The sequence below is a fragment of the Diadema setosum genome, chromosome 13 (assembly GCF_964275005.1).
Source record: "Diadema setosum chromosome 13, eeDiaSeto1, whole genome shotgun sequence".
NCBI classification, from domain to species: Eukaryota; Metazoa; Echinodermata; class Echinoidea; order Diadematoida; family Diadematidae; genus Diadema; species Diadema setosum.
The window spans coordinates 12,027,508-12,044,753 of NC_092697.1; the positions used below are offsets into that span (position 1 = coordinate 12,027,508).

A 17,246-nucleotide genomic window follows, 5' to 3' on the forward strand; every position below is an offset into this window, starting at 1 on the left:
GGGCCTTACCTGTGGTTAGCACCCCTGACGAGGGAACTGGAGGTCCAGAGGGGCACGCGGGCCTGCAGCAGGACCTGCAGGACAAAGTCCCTGGGGTGCAGCATGCGCACGCCCTCGTTGCTCACGCTGGTATAGGTGAGGGTAAAGAGCTGGTCCAAGGCAGCACACCGTACCTCAGGGTGGGGCGAGGCCAGCAGGACGTCGATGATGAAGTCGTCCACGCCGGGCAGGGTGTAGAAGGAACCTGTATGCAGGAGGCAGGTTGGAGGAGCAAGGAGAAGATAGATAGATAGATAGATAGATAGATAAATAGATAGATAGAAAGATAGATAAATAGATAGATAGATAAATAGATGAATAGATAGATGGATAGATAGATGGATAGATAGATAGATAAACAGATAGATAGATAGAGAGATAGACAGATAGACAGACAGACAGATAAAAAAAGAGATACACAGACGGATTGAAATGATTGCTTGTTCTCACACGTTTTGTGAATTTTCACAAGTCCTCATTTACTCATACATCAGGTACCACTTTCATGTTCCATTCTAACCTAATTGCAGTTTCGCAGACTTGTCAGTTCTGTGATTTTTGCAGCCCCACAGATATTTTGAAATTCTACCTTACATTAATTTTTTTCTTCTGTTTGAAGTTCAAATTACATTATTGCTGCTCTGAAGAGCAGAAGCTAGCAAGGTGTTGGGAAGTATGCAGATCCTACAGATGACAAACACCAAGTCATTCCAATTTCTAAGTCCTCATTGTCAATGAATAAAAGGGTTCTCTTGTGTTGCTCCCTCAGTCAATTAATGGATTTATTTTACTCGCTTTTCAGGGCCTCTCTTTTCCAATAGCATGTTAATCATTCTGACAAAAAATAGTTTCATGTAGGCTATGCACTTGCTTATTTCCTTTTTTCTGCTTTCAAATGTATGTTTACCTACTTTGCATTACATTGATTTGTTGCAATTGTTGTATCTGAAAAACAAAATGTGATAATGGAAATATCTTTGATTTGAATTGAAATTTTTCCTAGTCTGGTTCCTCACTAAGATTGTGGGTCCTAAGCTGGAGGCAAGCTACGAGGAGTTCCAGGGCCTCCCTGGCTATGGCTGCATCCTTGGCCGTCACCTCAGGGGCAGTGAGGCAGATCCCAGCATGGAGTGACTCGCTGTCATGACTGGAGTTACTTGTGGTGCTCCCTGTCCAGATAATCAATCAGGAACAAAAAGGGTAAGGTTGGCTTTTTAGTAACTGGAGTGTGGTACAGATTAGCACATAGTAAGAATGGATAAATCAAAGTTTATCAAATATTTGATAAAATGTATCCTGGAAAAGTTATCTGCTGGTGGCCTTGGGGCCCAGTCCTGGACTATTTCGCTCATTACTTACTGGGCAGGTGGTCTGGCATTGGATTTGAACCTTGCTTTAAACACGAGGGAGAGTTTCAGCAGGGTTCCTCAAGGAATTGTTGTGTTGGTGTGAACACATCTTTGCCATAATGACACAAATGATAAGCCTCAAGTTGCTCTCCATTTACACATAGTCATGGCAACAGACAAGCTTAACTTGTGAGGACAAGTCCCGAGTATACTTGGGCAAGTGTCTATGGGAAATACATGTTGTAGCAAAATCAGTCTGTCCTCAACGGGTTACATCTTGTCTGTACAGGTTGACAGTAGAGCTAGTTATTCAACAGCAAGGCATAGTCATGCATGGCATATTCACACACCTTCACATACCACAGCTTCCTCAGGTATGCTTACAATCATGCATAGACAGACAACAGATATATGTAGGTGGATGCAGGCACACACATACACACATCCATGCAGGTTCACACACATACATCCATACACACAAGCATTCACAAAAACACACTCACAGACAAACAGAGACACAGTTGTTTGCATCTTCTGATGCACACATACACACACTCACACACACAAGCATCCATATTGAGAAACACAAACATTTACCCACATACACACATACTCAGACAGACAAACAGACAGACAGACAGACAGACAAAACAGACAGAGTTGTATGCATTTATCGATGCACACAAACAGACACATTACCTGCACTGCTATGCCTGCTCCGTCGGCCCAGGCCAGTGGCAAACCCACCACCGGGCACTTCCTTGATGGGCTGGCTAGTGTTGGCCAGGCGTAGGTTACCAGCGGCGGCTGCCCAAGTCACTCTCATCAAACATGTCACCATGGAAGTGAAGTCATTGGAGTTCATGGTCTGCAGTCAAGGTAAAAATAAATAGCAAAAGTGATTCCATGACATTTGCTCCTGTGACAATTGCTCCCATGAAATATCTGCATGCTACGCCAAACATAATTTCGAACCACAAACTTAACTCTAAACCTAATCCTAATCCTCACATCAAACTAAACCTAAAACCCATCACATCCCTAACCCTACAACATGTAACCCTAAGTCCTTGGACAAAATATGACTGGAGCAACTGACGTAGGAACAAATGTTGCATTACTAGCAAAAACATGTCAATTATATGTGCTGCTGTGGAGTAATGTAAACCCAGAAACATCTGCAGCACAAAACTTTCACGAATTACAGCCAATGGCCATTTTTGCATCATAAAACTTTCACAATTTATTGCCACAAGCATTCAATGTCTTGTGTTTACAGATCAAATCTTGGCTCCTCGTGAAATGTGCGAAAGCTTCATGAACACAAAAATTTCTTGTGTTACATTCTTTTTGATTGCATAAACACTGTCTTTGGCTTTGTTGTTTTCTCCGTGGCATTTACAGTCTTGATGTACAACTTGTAGCACAGGAAGAAATCAGGACACTCTTGGCAGAGTGCACAGGAACAATACAACGTGTCAACTGGGCATTCATGCTGTTCAGAGCCAGACTCAAACTAGAAATGTCGCTATGGCGACTGGTATGCCTCCGCCATAATGCATGATTCTCCTAATAGGTCTAGATAGTACATGTGGACAATGTGTGATTACATTTTCACAAAATTGGCAAAATATTAAAATGACAAGTTTGTCACAAAAATATGTTGAATGTTTACCTTCCTTGACCTAGGTTTAATTGGATGAATAGGAGAGCATGTATTTGGGGATTTAAGGACTTTAACTTGACTTTGACCGATTCATACATTTATGCATTGAGTAATTATCAAGGTACCGGTATGGAGAAAAAGTGCAATTTCTGTATTGAATAGTAAATTGTTACCATTTTCATCTGGCCTTTGACCCTAAAATTCATAAGTTAATCACTTTGAAATCACCTCCATAGACTACTGTGCTAGAATTATTCTCGGACCGAGAATAAATGCAATTATCATAGATATCTTCATAGTTAATGTGTTACTTTCATCATTTTTGCATTCTTGTTTGTTTTGTCATCCATCTGAACATAATTAGACTGGTCAGGCAGCTCAGTTTAAGAATTTTTAAATCGATCAAACACAATGTTAATCAGTGGCTTTAAACTGAAGTTTATGGGTCTAACATCTGTAATATTATAAAGATATTTCATTTTTTTCATATCATAAGGACCTTTGTGACCTTTGACCTTTGACCCCAAAATACCAGTGAATATTTGTCTTGTCATACTCTACCCTCACACCAAGTTAAACGTTCATGTCTCATAGTATGTAAAATACTGTACCAAAAGTTTTTTTTGTCACAAAATAACTTGTGGCCTTTGACCTTTGACCCCGTGACCCTAAAATCCAAACAAAGTATTATCCCCCCAGGATATACCCTCATACCAAGTTTGATGTAAAACCACCACACGGTTCTTGAGATATCGACAAAAACAAAACGGGACAGACGTACGGACGGACGACCCGAAAACATAATGCCTCCGGCCACTTCGTTGGCGGAGGCATAAAAATCACTGACTTTGTCATTAGTTTGTTTAGTTTTTGTTTCCTTCCCACCACTGATCAGCAGAACATTTCACTCTTAGAAATAGGCACAGTCTTGCATCTTCTAGAATTGTTTCTCACTTATAGAGCTTGTATTTGAACTATTTTCATGTTAAATATGCTCAGCACCAATATTGTAAATCATTGATGACAATGTTGTTGATTTGTCATAATGGATTTCATTTGTACAAATGGAGATTTAAAAGAATGAAACAAATAGCATGTTGAAATACTTTAAGTTTATCCCCAGTTTGTGGTCAATGCATTTTAACCCTAACTAGGCCGGGGGGGGGGCCTCCGACGCCCCCCCCCCTCGACCTTTCGCGCGACGTTTCAAGACTTTTTTCTTTCGAGTCTCCCGCATCTTTTGACACCAAATCTGCGATGCCCGGGTGTGCGGTTCCGAAGTTGCGCATAAATATGCACATGCATGTCAGACCAAAAATTGCTCAAAAACGTGAATTTGTGTACAATTTCAATGCAAACTGTGCTTACAGGCAAATTTCATAAAAGCATGATTATTTTGGGGTTTTATCGATTAAAATCAATTAATAACGCATTTTCTTGTTCGGAACAATGTCACGGACAAATTTCATCGAAAAAACAAAGAAAAACATAAAGTCGAAAAAACAAAGAAATACATAAGAAATTCAAAAAACAATAAAATACTTCGGAAATTTTTTCTGATTGCACAATTTTTTTCTCTTACATTTGCTAAGGACACTAAAAAGAATATTTACACAAAAAATGTGCCTGTTTTGAGCTTTATTTAGTGATTTATACCAAATTGTCTGATTTCATGCATCATTATGCATAAATTAGCATAATTTAGTGTAAATGATAATTTTTGAAAAAATTAACTTCATGGTATTTTAGATTACATCATAGGCAATGCGTGTGCCAATTTTCGTCGCGATCGCGCGGTCGACGGCCGAGATCCGGAGGGGGGGCCTGGGAGGACCCTCCCCCCCGGCTCTATCATCTACCTGAATAGCCCGGCCTAGTTAGGGTTAAAGGAAGAGTAGCCCTAGGGACACTTGACCCACCTGGATGACCGTTCTGGCCACCGACGTGCCCTCCCTGTTGGCCAGGTCACCGCTGGCCTCCACGCTGGACATGCGCTCCACTAGGCTCATCTTGCGAGGCGAGCTGCCGTAGCTGGAGGAGAAGATGGCCGAGGAGTCGGTGGCCGAGGCCTCGAAGACGCTGCTGTCGTTCAGTGAGAGGTCACTCTCCTTCAGGTCGGTGGTGGTCTGTCCGCACAGCAGGAACCTACAAAGGCGATGACGGTCATAGGAGGAAAGGAAAGTGAATAAGGTAGAAGAGCTACTGGCTAGCTAACAGTTTGGAAACAATCTTCAAAGCAAGGGCACATTAAGGTTGTGGTTAGTTAACCCTTTGTGTCGTTTGAGTGATTGGCACAGAAAACTCTTTAGGCCCAAATTCACGAAGGTGGTACCATCTAAACCATGGACAAAGACCATATTTTTGTATGGGGCGCCAAGTGTCGCATGGCCTATTTCATTCCAAAATCACTCATTTCGTTGTTCATTTCGTATGGAATGTTAACGTTTCCTTGACGAAATGAATGATTTCGTAATGAAATGGGCCATGCGACACTTGGTGCCCCATACAAAACTACGGTCTTTGTCCATGGTTTAAACCATGGACAAAGATTGTACCACCTTCGTGAATTCGGGTTGTAGTGTTGTACACACTGTCAAATGTCCCTGGCATGGTAAAGGGTAAAAGAGCCTGCCAAGGGACTCAGGTTAGAGACTTGGATACACACAAATACCATCTGACATCTCCCTCTCCCTCTGAATTTTCCAAGACTCAAGAGAAGTACAAATTAACCAGTGTTCTTAGATGTAACAGCATGGAGGCAAATTTGGGATGACAATGGGGGGAGGGGAATAATATGTAACAGAGGATGACTTTTGTTATCAGGAATGCACAAAATAATCTTCAGTCTTGTGGCTTGAAAAGCTACTATGAGAGGGAAGTTAGTACAACCTCCACCAATAATAACATTTCAAACCCTCCTGATATCTCATTATGTATGTTTCCCCACTACCCCTGCTTAAAGGGACTGTACAGTACTGGTTGAGGTGGGGATTCAGGTTTAAAACATTCCTAAGTGAGGTAAGGAGAAACCTCTTATGAAATATGAAAGAGAATGTAATTTTAAGAAGGATTCAGCGTTTATTTGATGAAAATTGGTTTTCAAATGGCTGAGATATCCAAAAAAATGATAATAATTAAAGGCGACAGGCCACAACTTTGATTAGGATCTCTTTATTTCACCTTGTTTTGCGATATCTCAGCCATTTCAAAACCGATTTTCATCAAATAAACTTTTGATACCCCTTAGAATTGCATGCTCTTTGACATCTCATAGAGTGGTCTCTGAATATCTCGCAAAACGTTAAAAGCTAAATCCTCACCTCAACCAGAACTGTACACACCCTTTAATCTACATCTAAAAGCGCCCTTTAAGTGTTAGCTGGAAAAGTTTGAGTCTAAAAGCGCCCTCTACCTGGCCAGCTGGAGACAGATGGAGTAGCAACCCCTGCGCGTCTCGCCGTCCACCTCCTGTGGGATGGAGTCCCTCTGCAGGACGTTGATGACCAGGCTCAGGCCGCCCGTGTTCAGGAAGCTCTCCCGAAAGTTCTGGGCGCTGGTCTGGGTGCCAATGTCTTCCTGCATGGAGGGCATCAGCTTGCTACTAAGCACCTAGGGAAGAGAGATGGATAAGATAACAACAGGAAGATAAATGATGATGAAGTTGCATCACTGAGACATTTCATCTAATTTTCATTTGTTCATTTATCTGTACAATGATTATATATATATATATTTTTTTTATACGAGTACCTCAAGACTCATTTTTGATGGGAGGGAAATCCATAACATGTAACTTTGGAAATAAACATTACATGAGAGTACTTCACTAGATTGCACATCATTTCCCATCTTTCATTAGAACTGCTGATAATCACCTTAGAGGAATAATCACTGCACTGCGACACTATGTCATCCATTTTGATGGCAACTTCTTTTCCCACTCACACTGAAACAGTCAACACTCAAGTGAAATACAGCACTGACGTGGGCAACCTGTGATAAATTAGCTTTTTTTTTTCCTGCTATCATCGGTAAAAATTAACAGGAAAATTTGTGTCAGTAAATAAAATCTCACGCACAGATTCATCTCATCCATTCATACTTACACAGATGAGTGCAGTGATAACTGAAGATAAATGAAAATTGCTGTATAACAACCACTTTTTAAAAAAGCTGTGACAGGGGAAAAGGAGTCATACAATGTAGCATGTCACGGAATCTCGAATCAGAGAGACCTGCACAATACTTACCTCAAGATTGTAGAGGACACGGAAGGCCGACATGCCGTGCACATTGTTGGCACGAAACAGGCCCTCGAGGGTGGCTCTGGAAGAATCCTTGGTGCTGGTCTCTGATCCTGACGGGTCTCCTGAAAGACTTGTAATGCTCTCAGAAACCTATTGTATCAGAAAAGAAGCAATTAACATACAATGTAAAGATGAACAGAAGTTTGTACTTCAGCAATCTGTGTAATGTAGTCTGTGTGTATGTGTTGGTACGATTTTGTAATATCAAACAAAATTCAAATAAAGAACGCACACACACACACACACAAAAATCCGCACGCATCTGCTGCTGTGGGGGGGGGGGGGGAATGGTCATACATGTATTAAAGTAAAGTCAGTTTAGTTTATGACTTGCTGCTGATGATCTTTCCCAACTGTCATTCCATGTAGGTTCGCATGCATTTTAATTTCGCGAATTTCGCGAGCGCGGAGATTCGCGAAATTAAAATGCACGCGAAAGTTCATTTCTACACTATATGCATTGAATGCCAGTGGCAGTTCGCGAAAATTTCATGCCGCAAAAAAGGCCGTCGGCTCCAATTCACGAAAAATTCATGCCGCGAATATATCATGTTTTACAGTAACTGCCTATTTACTGCTATTATTCCTGCCAATCCACACTATCAGTGGACATTCCTTATAGTTGTAGCTTGAAAATAGCCTATGTTGCCAAAGACCAGTCACCTTTGACCCCAAGGTAACAAGCATCATGAAAAATTCACCTGATTATTCACAAATCATGTCTAACCAAATCTGACACAATATGAAATGAAGATCTTTAAATTAAAAATCAGTAATCTAAAACAAGGACAATCACATAATCACATAATCTGTTCCAGAGATGTTAATGGTGAGAGGTTACATTTAAATTTAAAACACCCTTCACAAGTCAGTTACACTGACATGAACTGACGTGCAGTACACTACTTAGCAATAGCAGCAGCAAAGGTAGGTCCAAAATGAGACAGCATTGCAGAATATTGAGGGCTACAAGGGCATATCTCTGGTAGAAAAACAACATTTTCACCTTTCCTGCAGTAGACATGTATAGTAATACAATCAAATCTGTAGTCTCTTTGGCGAAAAACAGTACAAAGCACTGCAAAAAGTAACAATTGGCAGCTCTGTGTGCCGAGTGCTCGGCAGCAACTCATGTCATGTACCTGTCTGCAAATGGAGTCGAGGGCTTCTGGCACCGATGGGTCAGTTGGTATCATCATGAGGAGCTTGCGCACTCTTTCTGTAATTCTGCTTGGTAATGAGGTGAGAGAGAGAGGAGAGGTGCAGGAGATATTGACATTATCTATTTATTTATTTGAAACATGGATACAACATTTGCTCACTAAGATTTGTCCATGGTAAAGGATTACACAAAAATTTTGCCTACTCATTTACATCTCATGTTGAAACTTTAACTTGTATTTCCATATGTATCGATACATGAGGTATTTCTCTATTTTGTTTCACAGCACTCTGAAATAGCCAGAGCAAAGTGATCCATTTCTTGTCATTAATATTCTTCTCCGGACTTTAATCCTCAGGAGTTGCAAAATTGCTACAAAACATACACATGGACTCAGAGTACATAATGCTACCCCCTCAACCAGTTTTATGTTTTGTTGTAATATTCACAAAAAGGCTATGTTTTGTTTTTGAAAGTGTTAAATGATTTTCCATGGAAAACATGATATCAGGGTTTGCAAACAATGATGATAATATGCCCTAACTTAAGCTTGTGCCACTGTAAAGACCAAATGTAGGTGTAGAACTCTCTCTGAAAACATCAGTATCATAAACATGCCCAAGCTGTTCTCACATAGGTGAAATAAAACCTGCCTTCAATGAACGTAATTCATACCTGGGCTCATCCAGCTCCGCAAGCTGATACAGCATCTCGAAGACCTGACCTCCCGTTGCCATGACTACGCCAGGCAACGACCGCTCCTGCTCCGATGCATGGGAGTGACCGTAGGCTGTCATGTTCTGTGGGGAGGAAACATAGCGTCACTCCATGAATTTATGATCAGTGGTGGATGTAAGTGTTAGGTGACAGAAAGAGGAGTCAATGTTTACATTCTTTTTTTCTGCACTGGAGTTGAAAGAAAATACAAATACAAAACAAAAACAACACATGTAATCAAACACACAAACAAATGATCATGCTTAGGCAACTGCACTGATGTGCTTTTGCCTTTGTTTACTATGCCTTTATTTCATTTGGATGGAACACCTATCCCATCATGCATCAGAGCTTTTGTATGGTTTAACTGTAAAATGTACCTCTCACTATAGAAACGCTGTTCTTGAAAACTGAGTAGAAATTCTCTTCGTATAATTGAAGGATGCTTACATGGCACCTCCAAGGGTTCTGAGGGAAAGACTTATTCGTATCTGAGAGTAGAGCTGGTTGAGGCTTGCCTTTGTATACTAGGAAGAAGAGCGGATATTTCAAACACATTTTTCTATCATATACCTATATCTGGGCTACTCATTTGTGTTTATGCATATCATGTCTATCTGTCAACTAAGTTGTGTTGTTGCTGTTGTTTTTTTGTGGGGGTGGATGTTGTGGGAGGGACCGGAATAATACATGCAACACAAGGGTTCTACAGAGTAGCAACCTACTTACATAAAAAATAAACACTCCCATTAACTAGAAATGTCGCTACGGCGACTGGTGTATGCCTCCGCCATAATACATGGTTCTCCTAATAGGTCTATAGTACAATGTCTTGACAATGTGTGATGACAGTTTCACACAATTGGCAAAATATTAAAATGACAGGTTTGCCACAAATGTGCTGAATGTTCACTTTCCTAGAACTAGGTTCAATTGGATGAATGATTAAAACGTCAGAGTGCAGGTATTTGGGGGAACTGATGATTTTCACTTGACTTTTGACCCTTTTACAAGTTTATGCATTGAGTAATTTTCAAGGTATTGAGAAAAAGTATAATTTCAGTATCAAATGGTAAAATAGTATTATCGAAACCTGGCCTTTGACCTTTGACCCCAGTTCCAAAGAGAATCACTGTAATAGGTAGAACATGCATAAATATGTAAGTTTCATGACAATACCTTGAGTTATTTTTGAGATATGGAGGAAAAAGTGCAATTTAGCACTTTCACTTGACCTTTGACCTTTTGACCTTTGACCTTTTGGCAAGAAACTTCCCACAGAATATATATTGGGTTATACATGCATACATCAAGTTTTGAAAAAATCCTTCAGGCATTGCATAAATATGAGGAAAGTAGTTATATTTTGAGGAGTTGACCTTGACCTTTGACCCCTGACCTTTGACCCATGACCCCCAACTTCCCTAGATAATCACTGCCCATCGGTACAAGCATATATACTAAGTTCCATGAAGATACCTTGAACCATTTGCAAGATATGGAGAAAAACATGAAATTTCAATATTTTTTTCACAAAATAACCTGTGACCTTTGACCTTTGACCCTGTGACCCTAAAATCCACACAAAGTATCATCCCCCAAGGATATACCCTCATACCAAGTTTGATGCAAAACCACCACACTGTTCTTGAGATATCGACAAAAACAAAACGGGACGGACGGACGACCCGAAAGCATAAAAACAAAAAAATAAATAACACCCCACACAAACATGACCCCCCCAAAAAAAAAAACAAACAAACAACCAAACAAACAAACAAACAAACAAACAAACAAAAAACAACCCAACAGAAAGCAAGAGATTATAAAGCAGAGGTGAAGAAAAAATCATATCCAAGAGTGGGTATTCTCGAAGAAAACTCATTCCAAACAGCAACCCAGTTTAACACTTCTATCAATATTTGTTATAGACCAGACTTACGTCATCTATTCTTGCACTGCTGCCTACTGATGATATGACCGGTACGTGCAACTTGACACTGAGGTCCTGCTCCTCATCGAACTCAAGCTCAGACAGCAGCTTCTGGTCCTTGGTTGTCACCATCTACAATGGGGGACAAAATATGCGAGTGGACGGCTTATCAGAGGTCTAGTTTGTGCTTGACTGGACTGGAAGTCACCTGGAGTCCTGACACACTGTCAGCTCGTAGACTTCTTCTGAAGGTCAAGAGGATCTGTGCTACCATGGAAGTGTCCTGACATTTTTTTTAATTTTTTTGTTCTACTGTAAAAGTGGACATTTTTGCGGTGTTGAACTTTTCCCCCATTTCGTGCAACCACAAACTAGCGCAAAAATTAAAAGCGCCCTAATATTTTTGCATGCCATATGTTCCAGCAGTTGATGTCTTGATTCTGCGGAATTAAAAACACACACGAAATTCATCTTACCCGGCCGAGGGTGAAAAATTAGTCATGCAAAAATATCCACTTTTACAGTACACAGTGACAAAAGCAAATTTAAAGCAGCTGTAGTTGAAAAATGTCAGGAGAAGCTATTCAAGTTTCAGAAGCGTATATAAGCTAAGAGACAGATTAGTGCATTTACACCTTTTATGATCTGCACCTCAACCTCATACATTTCATGGTTATTTTATGAAGAATTGCAAATTCATCAATTTCTTGAGCACATCATCTTATTTCTCATCTCATTTGTGTGAACTCGAGTTGACAGTGTACTGACATCTGATCCATTTGAGGCTCTGAACAGTTGGTACCTGTTCTCATGTATGTGCCACTAACAGTTTGGGAAACATCATCTATCCATCCCTCAGCTTGAATCTTTGTAACACATTCAGCACACATGTTGAACACAGGAGATATTGGAGATAGCATTCACAACGTACCAGTCTGTCATTGGCCATAATCTGGACATTGTCCAGTGTCGTCTTTAGCCGCTGGGCGATCTTGCTCCTCACACTCTGCAGTGTTTCGTTACTGTGCCCCTACAGACAGAAAAGAAGAGTGTGGATGGAACACATTGTGAAATTTCAGATTTACAAGCCATCACTTAGACATCACTTTATTCAGGATGCCATTCTATACATACATACCTGCGCACAACATCTACAACTGAACACTAATTCATCACAAAATTATGTAAAGAGTAACATGAATCATTCACTACAATGCTGTCATGCACTATTACCTAATCATAGGTAATACAAAGTTGGTGTTAACTAAACTATAGGCTAGTGCATGGGAGATAGACAATGTTCGCCTTCAACACAGTTTTATCACTATTTCTGTACTGATGCCCCTTTGAACAGCTAGTGTTTCTAAAAATCAATCTTGTAGGTAGCTTAAAGGGAAAGTAAACCCAAAGAGCAATGTGGATTGAGTGAAAGTAGTAATATTAGTAGAACACATCAGTGAAAATTTGAGGAAAATCGGGCAATCGATGCAAAAGTTATGAATTTTTAAAGTTTTGGTGTTGCAACTGCTGGGTAAGGAGACTACTAGAGGTTATGACGTATGAGTGGACTACAATTTAAAGAAAATAAAAAGGGAATTTTAAAAAAAGTCATTTTTCATGAAAATTACACATTCCATCAACTTGATACTGACATATGTTAGGGGTAGCACTTATTCCCCCTGTTTTCTGAAAGCGGTTAGTCAAGAACTCTTTCATTTTGCTAGAAAAGTGAATTTTTGTGGAATTCCTTTTATATTTTCTTTATATTGTGGTCCTCTCATACGTCATAACCTCTAGTAGTCTCCTCATCCAGCGGTTCCAACACCAAAACTTCAAAAATTCATAACTTTTGCATCGATTGTCCGATTTTCCTCAAACTTTCACTGATGTGTTCTACTAATGTTACTGCTTTTACTCAATCCACATTGCTCTTTGGGTTTGTGTTCCCTTTAACATCACATAACCTCACTCAATGTCAACAATATCTGCTGTCAAGGAAAGATGTGTCGTATCTCTCAATGACAGAGAATATCCAAAAGCCACAGGAATGCCCCACATGCCCCTAAGCCAGACACGATTACTCACCACCACAACAAACTCGGTGCGGTGGGCGTCGGTGCAGGCGACGTGCATGGTGATAGTGTGTCCCTGGAAGGAGGCGCCGTGGGGCAGGATGGTGCGCGGCGAGGTGAACTGATCCTCCACTGTCACCACGTAGGTCTCAGCCAGCTGCAGCAGACGCTCAATCTCGAGCAGCTTACCTGCCCTGGAGGCCAGAAATGGAGGTGGATTATATAACAATTATAATAATGATAGTTATACAATATGGACTGGCCTCGAGGGGGTACAACATTTATTGCCTGAACTAGAATTGTATTGCCCGAGTCGAAGACAAGGGCAATACCATTCTAGTGAGGGCAATGTTGTATAATTAGTAGGATGATTTCATGAGAGATTTACTTCACACCTTTCAATTGGATGATTAAGCATGGTGATGTCATAATCAAAGAATTGTCCTGAAAACACTACCAATTCTTTACAGAATTCCTCGCTATTCCATAACTCCTTCCAATCTGCCGAACATGTACCCCTCTTGTTCCACACATGCCAACTTCAGGTTCTGTTCTCGCCAGTGAGATTCACATGTACATTGTCTTCTCTGTCACAGTGTGGCAATGCAATCAACCAAATTTGTATGCGGAGTGTAGCGCTTAGAACAAGGTAGAGTGACGGTACAAATGGCAAGATCTTAAACTGGAGTTTATCACTGAGTAGTGCTGCCGTATATTTTTCTTATTTTGGAATGACTGGTTTGGGAAAAAATGTCTTGAAGCAAATGTGGAATATAAACACGGAAATAAAACAAAACGATGTTGAGTCACAACCCTGTTTAAACTTAAACCATTCATTATTTCAAGCTGTATGATAAAAGCAGTACCTGGATGGGGAAGGGACAATGGCTGCCTCCGGAACGGTGGCCGCGGTCAGTGTCTTGGTGGCCATGGCGACAGCCTCGGCCATGGCCGTGCCCTTGACCGCCATGTAGGCAAGGCCGAGCCGCTTGTAGCACTCTGAGATGAAGTGCTTGTGAAGATCAAGCACATCCTGTGGAACAATGCAAGAGATGAATAAACATTTTGTTTCACAAACAACACAGTCTTGTGCCAAATATTTTTATTTTCTTAAATTTGAGCTACACAGAGGTTGTCGATGAAAATGATGAAAATTATATGCCTATGTATTACTCGAAAACAGGTTACAAATTGTACCTGTATCGGTAGAGTTCCTGATTGAACAGAATTCAGATAGGGATGTACTGTAAAACGAGGAATGTTCGCGTGCATTTTGATTTCGCGAATTTTGCGAGCGCGAAGATTCGTGAAATTAAAATGCATGCGAAAGCTCTTGTCTACACTATAAAGATTGAATGCCAGTGGCAGTTCGCGAAAATTTCGTGCCGCAAAAAAGGGCCGTCGGCTCCAAACCGCGAAAAATTCATGCCGCGAATATATCGTGTTTTACAGTATTTACCTTCATTTATACCTCCAAAAGGCGTTCAGATCATTGCATATAAAATTCATACCCATGCTCCCCTGACACAGATGAAGGGGAAAAAGTGAATACGTAAAAGAAAAAATCAACCCATAGACAAATACGTTATTCTCACCTTCTTGAGGCGCTGGGACAGGTTGGTATATGACATGCACATAATCTGTCTGATGGCCAGCTCTGCTATGGACTCACTGGAAGACTCCAAGACTATCCTCCACATGTAGTCCAGTCCAAACAGCTCCAGTTTCTCCACAATCTGTGTGATTTAATGCAAGCAAAACAATGCTTGTCATCTGGACAATTCACCAGGGCTTGACACTTTTTTACTCTGGTAGCTCATTCAGGCCAATTAAATGTTTAAATGTGAAATTTTGGTGGCACATAAAAAAATGTAGTGGCCCAAAATAAACAGATCCATGTACATAACAAGACATTTTGAATCTTACGTGCCCAATTGGACTACCAAAATATAGTAGCCTTTTCGGAAATATGGTGGCCCAACATCAATTTTTTTTTTAGTGGCCCCAGGCCACTGCTAATGCCAAGTCCTGTTCACATTCATAGATTATGCCATTACTGACAACTGAATATTTTTACCTAACATTTCACACTTAAACTTGAGGGAATTCACTAACTTGTTGTAACTTCATCCTAACTTTAAAGGAATCACAACCAGAAGTCATGGTTAATCAATCAGTTCCAATTAAAACACTTCATATCCAGTCAATCCATGTCTAATCAAATCAAATCAAATCAAATTACGACACAAGGTCCCAATGGTTTACTCACAAGTCCCCCACCGGCCTTGCGCAGGCAGTGATTGTTGTTGTTGATGGACTCGAAGAAGGCGCGCACGCAGTCGAAGCCCATGTGTGAGAGGTGGGAGGGGTCCAGCCGCAGCAGCTTGTCCTTGAACAGCTGCAGCTGGGTGTCGGCCTCGAGGTCTGTCAGCCCATGGCGGAACCACTCAAAGCAGGTCTAGAGGGGTGGGATGGGATGACATACACACCATTACTAGATTCTACAGGTGCACAATTATCAGTCTACACCCATCATCACAACTACTGCAGAGTGGAATCCTTCCCGTGACCAATTTTCGCATGGGGACAATTTCAATGAACTCAGCTTGTCTGTAATTTCACGGATGTATTTTTGCACAAAATTCCACATCTCAATAATATATGCATTTTGAGTGCAATTTTTTTTTTTGAGAATTTCCACACTTATGAAGTGTTTGCAGTGTCACAACTCATAAATGATCTTCCCAGTGTATGACACCAGAACACTGTCTAGAATTGCTATCATACAAGTGGTAGACTTAATTTTAAAAGGTGTTTTTATGGTATTTAAAACAGTTCTTGTAATCATTGGTAAGCTTTGCACAGTGCCCGCAATGTACACAAAACCAGAGTGAACCAATGTAATTCTGTTCATGGCTTCCAAATAACACTTGTCATTACATCAATATCACTTCAGCATTATCAATAAATATGCAATACAAGCACACCGATACATCAGTTAACATTTTCATAATTGACATACATGCATATTAAGCGATTGTAGTAATCATCATTATTATCATCATCATGTATTATTAAAAGTTATTCTTATCATGCACTGTCTTGTCTATCCCACAGGAAACATTTCCCAGTTTAGATGCAGGTGTGAATGCACAGAAATGTGGCTGAAAGATACTCATGAATTAAGTGATGGTTTGACCACAAGAAAAAATGTGCCACACTTGATTAGCATTAATGCTATTCATTGTTTCATTCTATCTATCTACATTGTGCATGCAAACGTTCATGTTACTGACCACACTCTGTGCTCATGTAGTCATTGTTGGATGGATGAAATTCCTACATTCATTAATACAGAAAGCGTAATAACAGTTTCACAGACTGGCTCATTTTCAGCGTTAATAAAGCTTGTCTCACCTCTCGGTCTGCTTCACACGCCTCTGGGTTGGCCACAAGCGTATCCCAGAGTTCCTTTGCCCGATGCCAGTGGAGATACAGCGCCCCCTCTTGCAGGATGAAGGCCAGGAATTTCAGATGAATCTCCACATGCTGGAAATAGAGCACAGGTTGACATTTAGTGCCATCAGGAATTGCATCAGAATTGGAATGGGCTTTAGGAAAAATTGAATAAAGCGATAACACGATGCAAGGTGTTTTTCAGTAATGTATGTTTAAATTTCAATATCTTCAAACGTTCTCCTCTGGTATATGAAATGCAGAGAACTAGTTCATTAGGTGTCCATTTAAAGTTACAGATCAAGTCCAAGAAATGTGGTGTATTTTGTAGCAAAAAGGGACTTTGTGTCATTAAAAATGAAGATTAAACAGAAACATTTACATTTCATCTCTGCTGTTTATGTAAGGATGAGACCAAAACAACAACAACAAAGAAATCCTCCAGTCTCCTGACATAGTCTACATGCGCTGAACAGAAATAAGAGAGATGTGAGGTACACTTTTGATTCAGGTCACTATGCCAGGTGTTACAAGAAAGGTTGCCA

General features: G+C 40.5%; 1 protein-coding gene across 1 annotated transcript in view; it reads right to left on the reverse strand.

Moving 5' to 3' along the window:
• Nucleotides 1-17,246, reverse strand: part of LOC140237371 (ubiquitin carboxyl-terminal hydrolase 24-like) — a 53,314-nt gene that overhangs the window by 21,471 nt on the left and 14,597 nt on the right. Inside the window, exons 15-29 of the mRNA XM_072317307.1 lie at nucleotides 16,663-16,794; nucleotides 15,515-15,703; nucleotides 14,841-14,981; nucleotides 14,112-14,278; nucleotides 13,259-13,439; nucleotides 12,105-12,203; nucleotides 11,183-11,305; nucleotides 9,199-9,323; nucleotides 8,504-8,588; nucleotides 7,305-7,451; nucleotides 6,467-6,663; nucleotides 4,974-5,199; nucleotides 2,088-2,256; nucleotides 1,056-1,208; nucleotides 10-244 (exon numbers count right to left, since the gene is read on the reverse strand). Coding sequence (XP_072173408.1) covers nucleotides 10-244; nucleotides 1,056-1,208; nucleotides 2,088-2,256; nucleotides 4,974-5,199; nucleotides 6,467-6,663; nucleotides 7,305-7,451; nucleotides 8,504-8,588; nucleotides 9,199-9,323; nucleotides 11,183-11,305; nucleotides 12,105-12,203; nucleotides 13,259-13,439; nucleotides 14,112-14,278; nucleotides 14,841-14,981; nucleotides 15,515-15,703; nucleotides 16,663-16,794 — 2,369 coding nt within the window. The remainder of the gene's footprint in view (nucleotides 1-9; nucleotides 245-1,055; nucleotides 1,209-2,087; nucleotides 2,257-4,973; nucleotides 5,200-6,466; nucleotides 6,664-7,304; nucleotides 7,452-8,503; nucleotides 8,589-9,198; nucleotides 9,324-11,182; nucleotides 11,306-12,104; nucleotides 12,204-13,258; nucleotides 13,440-14,111; nucleotides 14,279-14,840; nucleotides 14,982-15,514; nucleotides 15,704-16,662; nucleotides 16,795-17,246) is intronic.